The sequence below is a fragment of the Dendrobium catenatum genome, unplaced genomic scaffold, assembly GCF_001605985.2.
Source record: "Dendrobium catenatum unplaced genomic scaffold, ASM160598v2 fragScaff_scaffold_43, whole genome shotgun sequence".
NCBI classification, from domain to species: Eukaryota; Viridiplantae; Streptophyta; class Magnoliopsida; order Asparagales; family Orchidaceae; genus Dendrobium; species Dendrobium catenatum.
Window position 1 is genome coordinate 1,760,461 of NW_021318505.1, and position 12,056 is coordinate 1,772,516.

Sequence of the window (12,056 nt, forward strand, 5' to 3'; positions counted from 1 at the left end):
CTAAAAAGACTTGGTTATAAAATATTAGAAATAACCTTTATTTATTAGGTTTAAATGGGAATTTGACTCTTAAAAGGATACAATGGAGAAAAAATGTTCATGTAGCCAACCCCACATAGCGGGATAAATGTTTGATGTTGTTGTTGTTGTATTGATGGAGACTCCCATATTCTACATTGTTGGTAGAACGAAGAAGGCTATAATCATTACTATTATGGTATCAGGGTGAAAATCAATATATCCTTCTTTGATGGCTGTTTATATACAAAGGATTACTTGTACTTAGGCAGACTACTAAAGAAATTCTTTAATTACATGGAAAGTAGTCAGGAAAAATAAGTTTTATATATTTTAAAGGTGGTGTTAGCATTTGGTGGAATCAGATTCTGCAGTCCAAGCGGCAAGAAGGGAATGGGCATGTTCAATATTGGCGCTGGATGAATTAATTATTACAAAGACATTTCCTTCCTGCAAGTTTCGAACAAAGGCTTTACATACAGTATCGGCTCTATTCATGGTGGTCATGCATCATTAATGAGTACTTGGAGGAATTCTATAGATTAAGTGCAACAAATAATTTGAATGAAACTAGAAATCAATTTGTGGCAAGTTATATTGAAGGTATGAGGCAAGGCATTCAAGGAAAATTGAAGACATAGTCCATTTGGTTGTTATCTTAGGTAGTCAATTTTCTTGTATATGGATAAAAAACAACTGATTAGAAGTTCTCATTGAAGCTATTCCTATCATTCCTACATGGAACCTGGCATCAACTCAAAGTCTTCCTTATATAATACCAAAGGGGGCTCCCTACCATCCACATATGCTAGCAAAGCGATGAGCACTGCATAAAAGTGAATTGTAGACCACAAAGCCAATCACAAGACCGGTCTCCTATGACACAAATAATCCTTATGCTAAGCACAACACCTTGAGGTGCTTTTGTTGTTTTCAATCCACGCATAAATCTAATAAATTTTGAATCTAAAAAAAGGTGCAATTCATCAAAGGATAGATGTGGCAAAAATATGAGGGCGAGTTATTAGATTAAGGGGACAAAATTGAAGAACTACAAGGTGATGAAGGGGACGTCCTAACCTGTATCGTGAATTAAGTTTTGCTAGCTCGTCGTCAACGAATTGCAACCCAATGTCATGCCATTCTTAGAAGGTTTTACACCATTAAAGGAAAGATTTATGATATGTTAATCTATAATAGATATGCGGAAAATGTGATGCTTAGTACTATTATCAAGACATTAAATTTGCATACACCATAAATTAAATCCTTACAAAATCAGTTGGGTATGAAAGCATGGATATATTCTATAGTTTATGAAATGCGTCGAGTAACATTTTCAATGAGTCGACCATGAGATTTTTTATGGAGGAGCATTATACGATAGTAGATCAAATGCCTACTCTTTTGATTGGAAGGGATGAAACCTCCATTTAATGCCATCTCCAACCTTGCCCAAGGTTGTTAATAGTAGGGAAGTAGCTACTCTTACACAAGTCATATAGTCTCGCCTCCTAGTAGCATTATTTGCCTTGGTGTTCATCAAATATGACAACCCAACTTTTAAAATTACAATGCAAGCCAAGGTTTTTCTAAAACAATACGTGGATATATTTTCTGATGAATTATTGTTTGTGACCTCTCCATTACAAAGTGTTTACCATAAAATATATCTTAACCTAGGAACTTTATTACCCAATCTACCTCATTACAAAATGGGACCTAAATAGCAACATATATTACAATAGATAGATATAGTTGAAGAAATGCTACAAAAAAAATCTAATTCAAGCATATCCTTAGCCCTTGTGTAATTCTAGCACCACTTGTTCCAAACAAAGATGCATCTTTTCGCATTTGTGTGGATAGTTGAGTTATTAATAAAATTATTGTCAAATTCTGTTGCTCCGTGCCATGGGTTGAAGACTCGTGGGACAAGAAAAATGGTGCAATCATCTTTTTGAAAGTGGACTTGAGAAGTGGCTATTATCAAACTTGAATATGATTTAAAAATGAATGAGAAATAGCATTCATAATGCACGAGGGGCGATATGTCATGCAATGCTCCGAGCACATTTATACGACTCATGATACATAAAACCCTTTCTCAACATTTTTTGTGCTATTTACTTTGACAATATTTTAATTTTCAATATCTTTATAGACAATCATTTGGAGGAATTTCAGTTACAAAATTCTTAGATTGCCACTTCTTAACTTGGAATTCACTTCTTTTGTTCATTTCTTAGATTTTGTACTCATGCTTGCTGCACAAAAGATTACAAATTGATACATTACAAAAAATTATCGAAAATTGTCCATATGCAGTTAATCGCCGGACCTCCTCGCAGTAGACTTTTTCAGACTTCGGTCCCTCTAACCTACCATTGCCCGCCGACTATGGTCCACTCTAACCACTGTCGCCCGCCGACTACGGTCCCTCTGACATCCAAATATGATCTCTCTAACCACCGCCACCAGTCGACAACGGTCCCTGCGACCGTTGTTGCCCGCCGACTAGGGTCCCTCAAACCACCGTCGTCCACCTACTACAATTCCTTCGACCATTGACGCCCGTCAATTACAATCCCTTCGACCACCGTTGCCATCGACTGTGATCCCTCTAAACACTGTTACCAGCCTAATTCAGGCCCTCCAATCTCCTTCACCAGTCGACTACAGTCCCTCTGACCATCATCGCACGATTACGATCTTACCGACCGAACGAACTTGCCAACACTCTTTTAGGAGCAACTCTTATATCACTCTTCTAACTCCCACCATATAATGTGCCCTATATGATATATATTTGCTACATCAAGCTAATGCCTTCCTCTAAGGAAGGGCCTCATTTGTAATTAACAATAAACACTAGTATAATCATTTTAATTAGGACAAACCCAATGGGTTTTCCACCTTTCAGTATTTTCCACGTAAAAATTTTGGTGTCTCTTATAAATCTTGCATCCCTCTCTTTTATCTATCTGTGCGGTGGATCTTCGTTCAAAGCTAAGACGTTAAACTCCTTATCCCTCTACCTCCACAAATGTTCCAGCCTGCAACACAACTATTTAATAGTGTCTAGTTCCACACTTCCACACTCCCTTGCCTAGGTGCAATTTTCATGCCGTAGCTTGAGGTTCCCTAGATGATTCAACATAATTATGGAACCCATTGCATAAGATTTAAAGCACAAGAATTTTTTTTTGTAGTTGTAAGAACAACGACACAACTTTGAATTGATCAAGGATATAGGCAGAGGGCTTATTTCAGCAAGCACTTCCTGGTAAAGATTGAATCATTATTTGTGGGTTTATGAATTTCTTGCCACAAGAAGATAAATTTGAAGAATTTTTTAAGTTCTATAACTTTAAAGTTTATTAAAATTAGAACTTTTTTTTTTTCTTTTAATCGGGCATGTATTGTAATAGATAGGTACACTCTAATTTTGAATAGAAATCTAATTCAGCCCACTTATAACTAAAATTAGCCAAATGCCTTGATCGGAAACAATTAGGTCAGGTAGGGGTGTCAATTCGGGTCAACGGGTCGGGTTCAGGTCGAACCCGAAACTGACCCGGCACTGTTCGGGTCAACCCGAACCCGACCCGTTTTTAAAAACGGGTCAGGTTTCTGGACCCGAACCCGACCCGATTCGGGTCCGGGTCAACACGACCCGACACGAATGACCCGGAATTGACCCAAAATTGATAATTTTCGGGTAAAAAATCGGGTCAATCTCGGGTTTTCGGGTCAAAATGAGTTTTCGGGTCACTTTCGGGTCAATTTCGGGTTGGCGGGTCAACCCGAACCCGACCCGATTTTTAAAACGGGTTGATTTCATGAACCCGAACCCGACCCGTTTCGGGTTTGGGTTGACCCGAACCCGGATTTTTCCGGGTCGGGTTCGGGTCGTGTTTCGTGTCGTGTCAAAAATTGAAAGTAGTTCTACGTTTTTCGAGATCTGACTGCATTTTTACCGCTCTTATTATTTACCGCGCGGCCCGACGACTTGACCCGGACCGGAACCTGGGATTGCTATGTTCATGTATTGCTAGGTATTGCTCGGTATTGATAGATATTGCTCGGTATTGATAGATATTGCTCGGTATTGCTTAGCAATAATAAAAAATATCGCTCTGTGAAGACTAATACCTAGCAAACTCGGTATTGCTCGATATTGGCCTTCACATAATGGTATTTCTCGTTATTGCCGAGCAAAATCGATCAATACCTAGCAATACGCGAACATAGCAATCTCGGGGCCGTTCCGGGTCGGATTGTCGGGCCGCGCGGTAAAGAATAAGAACACGTGACACTATTTTACTAGCATACGAACGTAGAACTACATCAGGTCAACTGATCAAATAAAAATTCCTTGATCGGAGAAATGGGATCTCACACCGCCCAACCCAAAACCCTTTTTAGGGCTGGAACAAGATGGGCCGGGGACCCGCCCAGGTCCATGCCACCAAATCCTGGGCTACAGCTACCCAGACCACGTGGCAGCTTCCAATTGCAAGTCGTCCCTCAACGTGGGATCCACGACAGTGGTCGGCAAAATATACAGGAAACCCACCGCCGCGGCCCCCACTCAACGCGGGCCAAGGCCACTTCTCTTTCGCTCTCTCTCTCTGTACCCCCCGCACTAAAGTCTCCTCGGTTCACCAATTCCGGAAAGCGCTTTCCTCTCGGTGCGACGGAAACCCTAGATTCTCTCTTCTGTTCTCCGCCGATCAAGCAGCAAAAATGGTATTTATCTCGTTTTCACCCTCGATATTTCAGAATTCGTAGCTCTATGCTCTATTTTGCCTTTGTATTCTTAATCTATTATACGATAACTATTTGAAGTACCATTTATCTTAAGTTTTAGCACTTGTATCTTTTATCCAGCGCAAAATTTCCGTGTTCTCATTTTGTGACTCCTGCACTGTTACTTTAGTTTGCGTTCTTATTGCGTGGATTTTAGGTTTGTGGTTTAGATCTGGACTTCAAGTCTAGTTCTGGATGTTTCTGGTTTTATTTGAGTTATCTTTTGATTTTTCTTTCTTCGGCCTGAATTGTTAGATGATTGCTGTTTATTTCATAGTTTAGTCTTTATCTTTCTATGTGATTTAGCGAATGAATAATGGATCTTTGATAAAAACGCTTTGAATTGCTTGGTTTAGGTAAATTTGTTAATATAGCTAGTAGATTTTATTTTTTTCAATTTTGCCAAGAGATGCCGTCCATGTTTGTGAAGGAAAGTTCCTGCTCTTTACATCCATATCCTACTATCTGTATTTTATTACGTTCTTACTATTAGTTCTGCTTGGTCATCGTGCGATCCAATTTCTGTTTGTTTTTTCCGTGAATTCTTTTGTATGTTCCTCAATATTTGTCTGCTTTTTCGACATAAAGAGGTTAGACTGAATTAATCCATGATAAATTTCATCATAAGGTCTGATCTTTTTAGGGTTAAGTTGAATTATTCTATTTCAACAAAAAAAGTTTTTTTTTTTTATATGTTGCATAAAACTTGCAGGCTAACTCAGCATCAGGGATGGCCGTGAATGATGATTGTAAGTTGAAGTTCCTTGAATTGAAGGCAAAGAGAACCTACCGCTTCATAATTTACAAGATTGATGAGAAACTGAAGCAGGTAGTGGTGGATAAAGTTGGTGAACCTGCTCTCAACTATGAGGATTTTACTGCCAACCTTTCTGCAAGTGAATGTAGATACGCTGTTTATGATTTTGATTTTTTTATAAATTTCATCATCTGGTCTGATCTTTTTAGGGTTAAGTTGAATTACTATTTCAGGAAAAAAAAATTTATTTTTTTTATATGTTGCATAAAACTTGCAGGCTAATTCAGCATCAGGGATGGCCGTGAATGATGATTGTAAGTTGAAGTTCCTTGAATTGAAGGCAAAGAGAACCTACCGTTTCATAATTTACAAGATTGATGAGAAACTGAAGCAGGTAGTGGTGGATAAAGTTGGTGAACCTGCTCTCAACTATGAGGATTTTACTGCCAACCTTTCTGCAAGTGAATGTAGATACGCTGTTTATGATTTTGATTTTTTTACTGAGGAGAACGTCCCTAAAAGCAAGATATTTTTCATAGCATGGTAATATTTTTGTTTTTGCTCCTAATTCTGACATATATATCTATCTATGCTTGTTTATGAAGTCTTTCATTGCCCGGCTTCTACTCTATTGTTATTAAGGTCTCCCGACACATCGAAAGTGAGGAATAAGATGCTTTATGCGAGTACGAAGGAAAGCTTCAAGAGGGAGCTGGATGGCATTCAGGTGGAGTTGCAAGCAACCGATCCATCGGAGATACATCTTGATGTCATCAAAGGTCGTGCCAACTGACTGTCTTCTATTGTCGGTTCTGCATTGAAGATATATTCGTTGCAGTCAGATCTCTGAAATGAAATGTTTATAGTTCATCTTATGGTGGCTTTTGCCATAATATCAAATTTGCTTGTTGAAGATGCTTTAGCTATCACATTGTTTTCTGTCATGTTTTCTTTTGAGTCCTCATTTATGGCATACAAGCAGATGAGTTTTTTTTTTTTTGGTTTAATCATGTTATATTGACTTCCAGTTTGATGGCTACGACCTATATGTATGAAACTGTTTGATGGGTGTCCATGTAAGCAATTCTAGTGCGTTATGATTTGTATGGTTTGGAATGCGATGTGCCATTTTGGCATTTCAATGGTAAATTTTTTTGCTTATTGTTCTTATCATAAGTTCGATTTCATCAGTTTTGTCACAAAATGGCTTTTTTATTGTTCTTTTCCATATCTAGTCTGCTCTTTAGGAAAGTAGACTTCCCATCCATTAGCTTGGTTGTTTAGCACTTACTAGTTGCTCTATGTTAGCAGAGGGATATATAGAAGAACATTTGATTTGAGGAAGCTTAGTGGTATTGCAGATAGTTATTGATAACATGGTTATGGTTTAAGATGATTACTTTATTTAAAAATTTTATATATCTGTCACCTTGAGGCTTATTCTTCTGTGTTATTCATTGATGCATTTTATACATGAAAAGGTTGGAGTAGCTCTAGTAGAAGATAAGATTAGAGAGAGTCGCCTTAGATGGTTTGGTCACATTAAACTGAGGCCTTTCGATGACCTGGTTAGGAAAGTTGAGGTATTAGATTTGACTTATGTAATAAAGATAGAGGTAGACCTAAAAAGACTTGGTTAGAAAATATTAGAAATTATCTTTCTTTATTAAATTTAAATTAGAAATTGACTTTTAATAGGACACAATGGCGAAAAAGAATTCATGTAGCCGACTCCAAGTGGGACAAAGGCTTGATGTTGTAGTTGTTGTTGTTGTTCAACTCATTTAAGTCTATTTTTATGTTATAATATATTTCAATCTTAAAATGTGTGAAAAGCTTTGGTTCTTTTATATTAAATAGTTGAAATATATGTTGGTGTAAAATATGAAGTGGTTGACTCTTGTAGATTTAAATTTTTGGTTGAAAATGGGCTTGCCACTAATTTCTTTTGCTCAACTTTAATTCCTCTGGTTCACTTTTTAATAAGTAGTGTTATAGCCAATGGTTTAGCTATAGAATCTATTAGTTGATGTGATATTTGTTAATGTTTTTAATACTTTATAATGTCTTTTAAAGATATATGAAAATCATATGAAAATCCTTCTGTTTTGAAATGTGTTAGATTGTATTAAATTGGATAAGTAAGACTTATTATTATACCAATATAATATTGGGTGGTCAAGAAGTCATTGATAAGCAAATTAAGCGGTGGAAATGAGAATGTTCTGTGATGAAATGAGAAATGAATATATCTAAGGGCAAAGAATTGCTTAAATTCTTCATGCAACATTCAGTGGCGATTTCATAATGCATGCCTAAATAATTGGGATACATAAGGCAAATGGTCATGATTATGAAGAGTACATTCAGGTTGTAGAGTATTTGATAATAGAAAGCCCTCAGGCCATGTGGAGGTATCATAATCAGAGATGCTTTCCTTTGCTACTACACATCCTCTCCCTATTTTTTAGATGCTGGCATAGTCAAATCTCTCTTAGCTTCTGGTTTTTATTCTATTGTGTTGGAACACTTCCACCGAAAAAAGACTTACAGTATATTATGGTTTTAACTTGTAAGTGCTGCAATTTTAATGGATAATTTGCATATATGTGAATATTGTTTAAGGTGGACATTCGGATACCTTATTTTTTGTATGCCAATTATGAGAAAAATTACAAATCATATAAGTATTATATACCAGGTATTGAAAAGCTGGAGAATAAATTAGCAGAACATGAACAACTGAAGACAATTTCTTAAAAATTACTTACTGCCTTTCCTTCTCTGCCCATGAAATACTATATAATCTACCAGTAGTCTTTGCATGAGCAGAATCCTTCTTTGAACTGATGAAACCTGCTCCTATCTCTCAGAATAATTTTCCTTCCCTCTATCCTGGATATAACCTTAAAGGCATCATGACAATCATTGCAGACTCTCAAATTCTTCACAATCCTAATAATCTCCCCTTTCTTCAAATTAATGAGCCCAAATGCAAGAGCAAGCTTCTCACTATGCATTGAAACTGCGTCCTCCTTTTCCTCTTCATCTATGCTCTGACTAACCACACTAATGTTCGGTACGTACCCTGCCAGCCTCATCTTCTTCCTCAGTTCAGCAATCATGGCGTAGATCTCATTGGTTTGAGGATGTGAGCGATCGCCCATGAAGAACTCGTGCACTGAGTAATCCACCTCTATCCAACTGCAACCTGGAGTCTTAGTCACCTTCTGTTTCCTCATCTTAAGCCTGCATTTTGCTGCCTCCTCCAGTCTTCCCATGGACGCATACACTGTAGCTAAATAAACGTAGCTGCCTGAGTGCTCTGAGTCCAACTCCAGGATTCGACGAACCACCACTTCTCCTCGCTCTATATCTCCATAGGTTCTACAGCCGCCGAGTAGAGCTCCCCATACTATAACATTTGGCTGCACTTCCATGGAAGCAATCATGCTCTCAGCTTCCTGGAGCCGACCTGCTCGGCTTAAAAGATCCACCATACATCCATAATGCTCGACCTTGGGAGAGATCAAGAACTCCTCTTTCATCAGCCTGAAATATTCAAGCCCGGCATTAACCAAGCCCGAATGGGTACAGGCTGATAGTATGCCCATGAAGGTGATCTCATTAGGCACCATTCCTCGCTGCAACATCTCATGGAAAGCAGAAGTTGCTTCATCTGAATGGCCGAACATAGCCAGACCGGATATGATTATGCTCCAGGATATTACATCCTTCTCACGCATTCGGTCGAACACTTTTCTAGCCTCTGCTATGCAGCCACACTTGGCGTACATGTCAGCAAGCGCATTGCCTAGAAACAGGCTGAGCTCTATGGATTTCCGATCGATGTATCTATGGATCCATTTGCCTAGATCAAGAGCACCCAAGTGAGCGCAGGCTGAGAGCACACTCACGAGCGTGGCTGCATTTGGCTGAACGCTGCTTGACTGCAGCAGCATTGCGCGGAAAAGTTTTAAGCAATCTGAGAACTTTTCATTCTGTGCGTAGCCGGAAATCATTGCATTCCAGCATACCACATTTCTCTGCGGCATCTCATCGAACAGATTTCGTGCGGCTCCCGTATCACCCGCTTTGGCATGACCTGCAATCATCGCAGACCAAGTGACCAAACTTCTTTCCGACATTCCATCAAACAACTGTCGTGCACCCTTAATGTCGCCATAAGAGGAGCATCCGCTGATAACGGTGTTCAATGACACCACATCCTTTATTTTCATTTCATCAAACAGTTTGCGGGCGTCCTCAACGCGGCCGAACTTGAAGTACATATCGACGAGGGAATTGGCGACGAAGAGATTGGAACCGACGCCGTGGCTGATGATAAAGGCATGGGAGGCCTCGCCGGCTGCAACTGATATGAGGGCGGCACATGATTTGAGTATGGAGGTGAACGTGAACTCGTCGGGCAGGAGGTGAGGGCGGAGGAGGAGGAGAGAGTTGAAGTGGGAGAGAGTGAGGGAGTACAGGTGGTTGTCAGCGAGTGCTTTGAGAAGGGAGTTCCATGCGACGAGATTGGGGTCAGGGAGGATGGAGAAGATAAGGGCGGCATGGCGAGGATTGGAACGAGCGGCGGTGGCGGAGATGAGCTTGACGGCAGCGAGGTTGGGGTCGAGGAAAGAGGGAGGGGGCGGGTCGGTGATGAGCAGGGTTTGGAGCTGGAGGAGCTGGCTCATGTTGAGCTTGCTGGAATGTTTTAGAAGAAGGATGGTTGCGTTAATATTAGGCCGGCGATGTAATGCCGCCAGGCTTGATGTCGACGGCGAGTGAACCGAGAAGAGAAAGATAGCAATTCAGAATAACATATGACTCATTCACATTAAGGTCACGACTTCTTTTTTTTTGGGGGGAATTTTGGGGCCAGAGGCCCATCTATTGATTGAAAAAAGGAATTACAAGTAAAAGAAATAAAAATCCCACCCTAAGAACAAAAGCGGGGGAAAAAATAAAAATTACAAAAATAAATGTAAAAAGACTATACCACCCAAAACAACCCAAAAGGTATCAAAATGTGGTATACAAATTTGATCAGGACTCAGAAAATTGGCTGTAGCGGAATACGAACGGGACGTGTAAAAGAAAATAGATCATCAATCGCCCCTGGTTGCCAGAATTGACCATCCAAGGAGCAGTGCTACAGCGGTCATCATTGTCCTGCAAAATTTGTCTGAAATGAAAATAAAACCAATTACCCTGGTTGCCATTAGACCCTCCAGGATAACACCAGATCGAGTAACAGCTCCCAACAAGTCCTTCCAGCACAAAAAGTTGGCAGCATAACAAAACCAACCCAGTTCACCAAGCACAACAGCCAATGTACCAGAAAAATAAATCCAGGCAACAGAAAAACAGAGAAAAAAATAAATCAGCACAGAAGATGTTTGAGATTCAACCCATTCTTCCAGTTCTGTAGCTTGGCACCGACAGCCTTTTTAATTTTTCTACCCACGGTAGTAATGCATTCGATGTTGTTACCAAAGATCCTATCATTTCGAGCCCTCCAAATGTAGTAAATAGAAGTGTTTATCAGAAGACAGAAGAAATTTAACATCTCCTTAGTATCAGAAATATCCTCAATGAAATCAAAAATCTGGTAAAGGTTAGGGCGTAAAAGAAGCGTTTGAGACTGAGGAATCAGAAAATTCAGAATCCCAAAAGAAAAATCACACTCAAAGAAGAGATGAGTATGAGAATCTCTACAATCCTGACAAAAGGTGCAGTAAGGGTTCACCAAGATTCCACGTTTAAGCAAATTGTCCGCAGTTTTTAAACCATTCTTAATAGCCAACCAACCATAGGAGGAAAATCTGATAGAGGAGTGCTTATGCCACACAAAACGGTGCCAACTAACATTCGGAAAAGGAGCAAAGAATTCTTTGCTAAAAAGTTTGTTAGAAACATTTTCAGTGTTTCGCCACAAACAGCAACCCACATCATTCCATATAGGGACAGAGTCAACCAACCTTTTAAGATTAATGGGCCAATCTTCCGGCACTTGCCAACTGCCATTGCGCATAATAACAGAAGTGAATTCTTGATTAATAGAAACCATCCAGCTACAGTCAGCATTAGGATCCACAATCTCCATAATAGATTTCCCAAAGCACCAATGGTCCCAGAGCAGGGAGAAATTGCAGTTCGGAGTAATCCTAAGCTGCAGACAGTGTTTTTGTTGCTGGGCAATAAGGCTAAGGTGTTTCCAGAAAGGGGAACACAGTTTAGGAATCAGAGACCAAAGAGAGATGTATTTCCAACGCCACCAGCTAAACAGAGGGCAATTAGTAGTGAGAAATCTCCAAATCAAGGAGCAGCTGAAATTAAAGGATAGAGCATCAAGAGAAGGCAAGCCCAGCCCTCCCTTATCTTTTGGGAGACAGGAGTCTTTCCAGGCAATCAGCTGAATTTTTCTAACATCGCGCATCATAACATATTATATATATATATATAT

At 39.5% G+C, this 12,056-nt stretch overlaps 4 protein-coding genes across 5 annotated transcripts in view; 1 reads left to right on the forward strand and 3 right to left on the reverse strand.

Moving 5' to 3' along the window:
• The window catches only part of LOC110107272 (arginine biosynthesis bifunctional protein ArgJ, chloroplastic), a 36,166-nt gene extending 27,673 nt beyond the window's left edge, over window positions 1-8,493 (reverse strand). Inside the window, exon 1 of the mRNA XM_020837475.2 lies at window positions 8,359-8,493. Within this exon, the coding sequence (XP_020693134.2) occupies window positions 8,359-8,413 (55 nt within the window). The 5' untranslated portion in view covers window positions 8,414-8,493. The remainder of the gene's footprint in view (window positions 1-8,358) is intronic.
• On the forward strand, window positions 4,455-6,748 carry LOC110107243 (actin-depolymerizing factor 7). 2 transcript variants are annotated; one of them, XM_020837440.2, is made up of 4 exons: window positions 4,455-4,770; window positions 5,543-5,758; window positions 6,081-6,130; window positions 6,230-6,748. In XM_020837440.2, the coding sequence occupies exons 1-4, from the start codon at window positions 4,459-4,461 to the stop codon at window positions 6,378-6,380; spliced, it is 729 nt and encodes a 242-aa protein (XP_020693099.2). In that variant the 5' UTR covers window positions 4,455-4,458; the 3' UTR covers window positions 6,381-6,748. The 2 variants fall into 2 exon arrangements, with proteins under 2 accessions (XP_020693099.2, XP_020693098.2); XM_020837439.2 differs by lacking the exon at window positions 5,543-5,758 and having other exon boundaries at window positions 5,865-6,130; window positions 6,230-6,736.
• On the reverse strand, window positions 8,292-10,437 carry LOC110107242 (pentatricopeptide repeat-containing protein At3g62890-like). The gene has a single exon (XM_020837438.2). It carries the CDS (start codon window positions 10,282-10,284, stop codon window positions 8,395-8,397), a length of 1,890 nt encoding a protein of 629 aa, XP_020693097.1. The 5' UTR covers window positions 10,285-10,437; the 3' UTR covers window positions 8,292-8,394.
• A 536-nt stretch (window positions 10,438-10,973) lies between these two features.
• LOC110107254 lies at window positions 10,974-11,696 on the reverse strand. Its single transcript, XM_020837456.1, has one exon. It carries the CDS (start codon window positions 11,694-11,696, stop codon window positions 10,974-10,976), a length of 723 nt encoding a protein of 240 aa, XP_020693115.1.
• Between the last annotated feature and the right edge of the window lie 360 nt (window positions 11,697-12,056).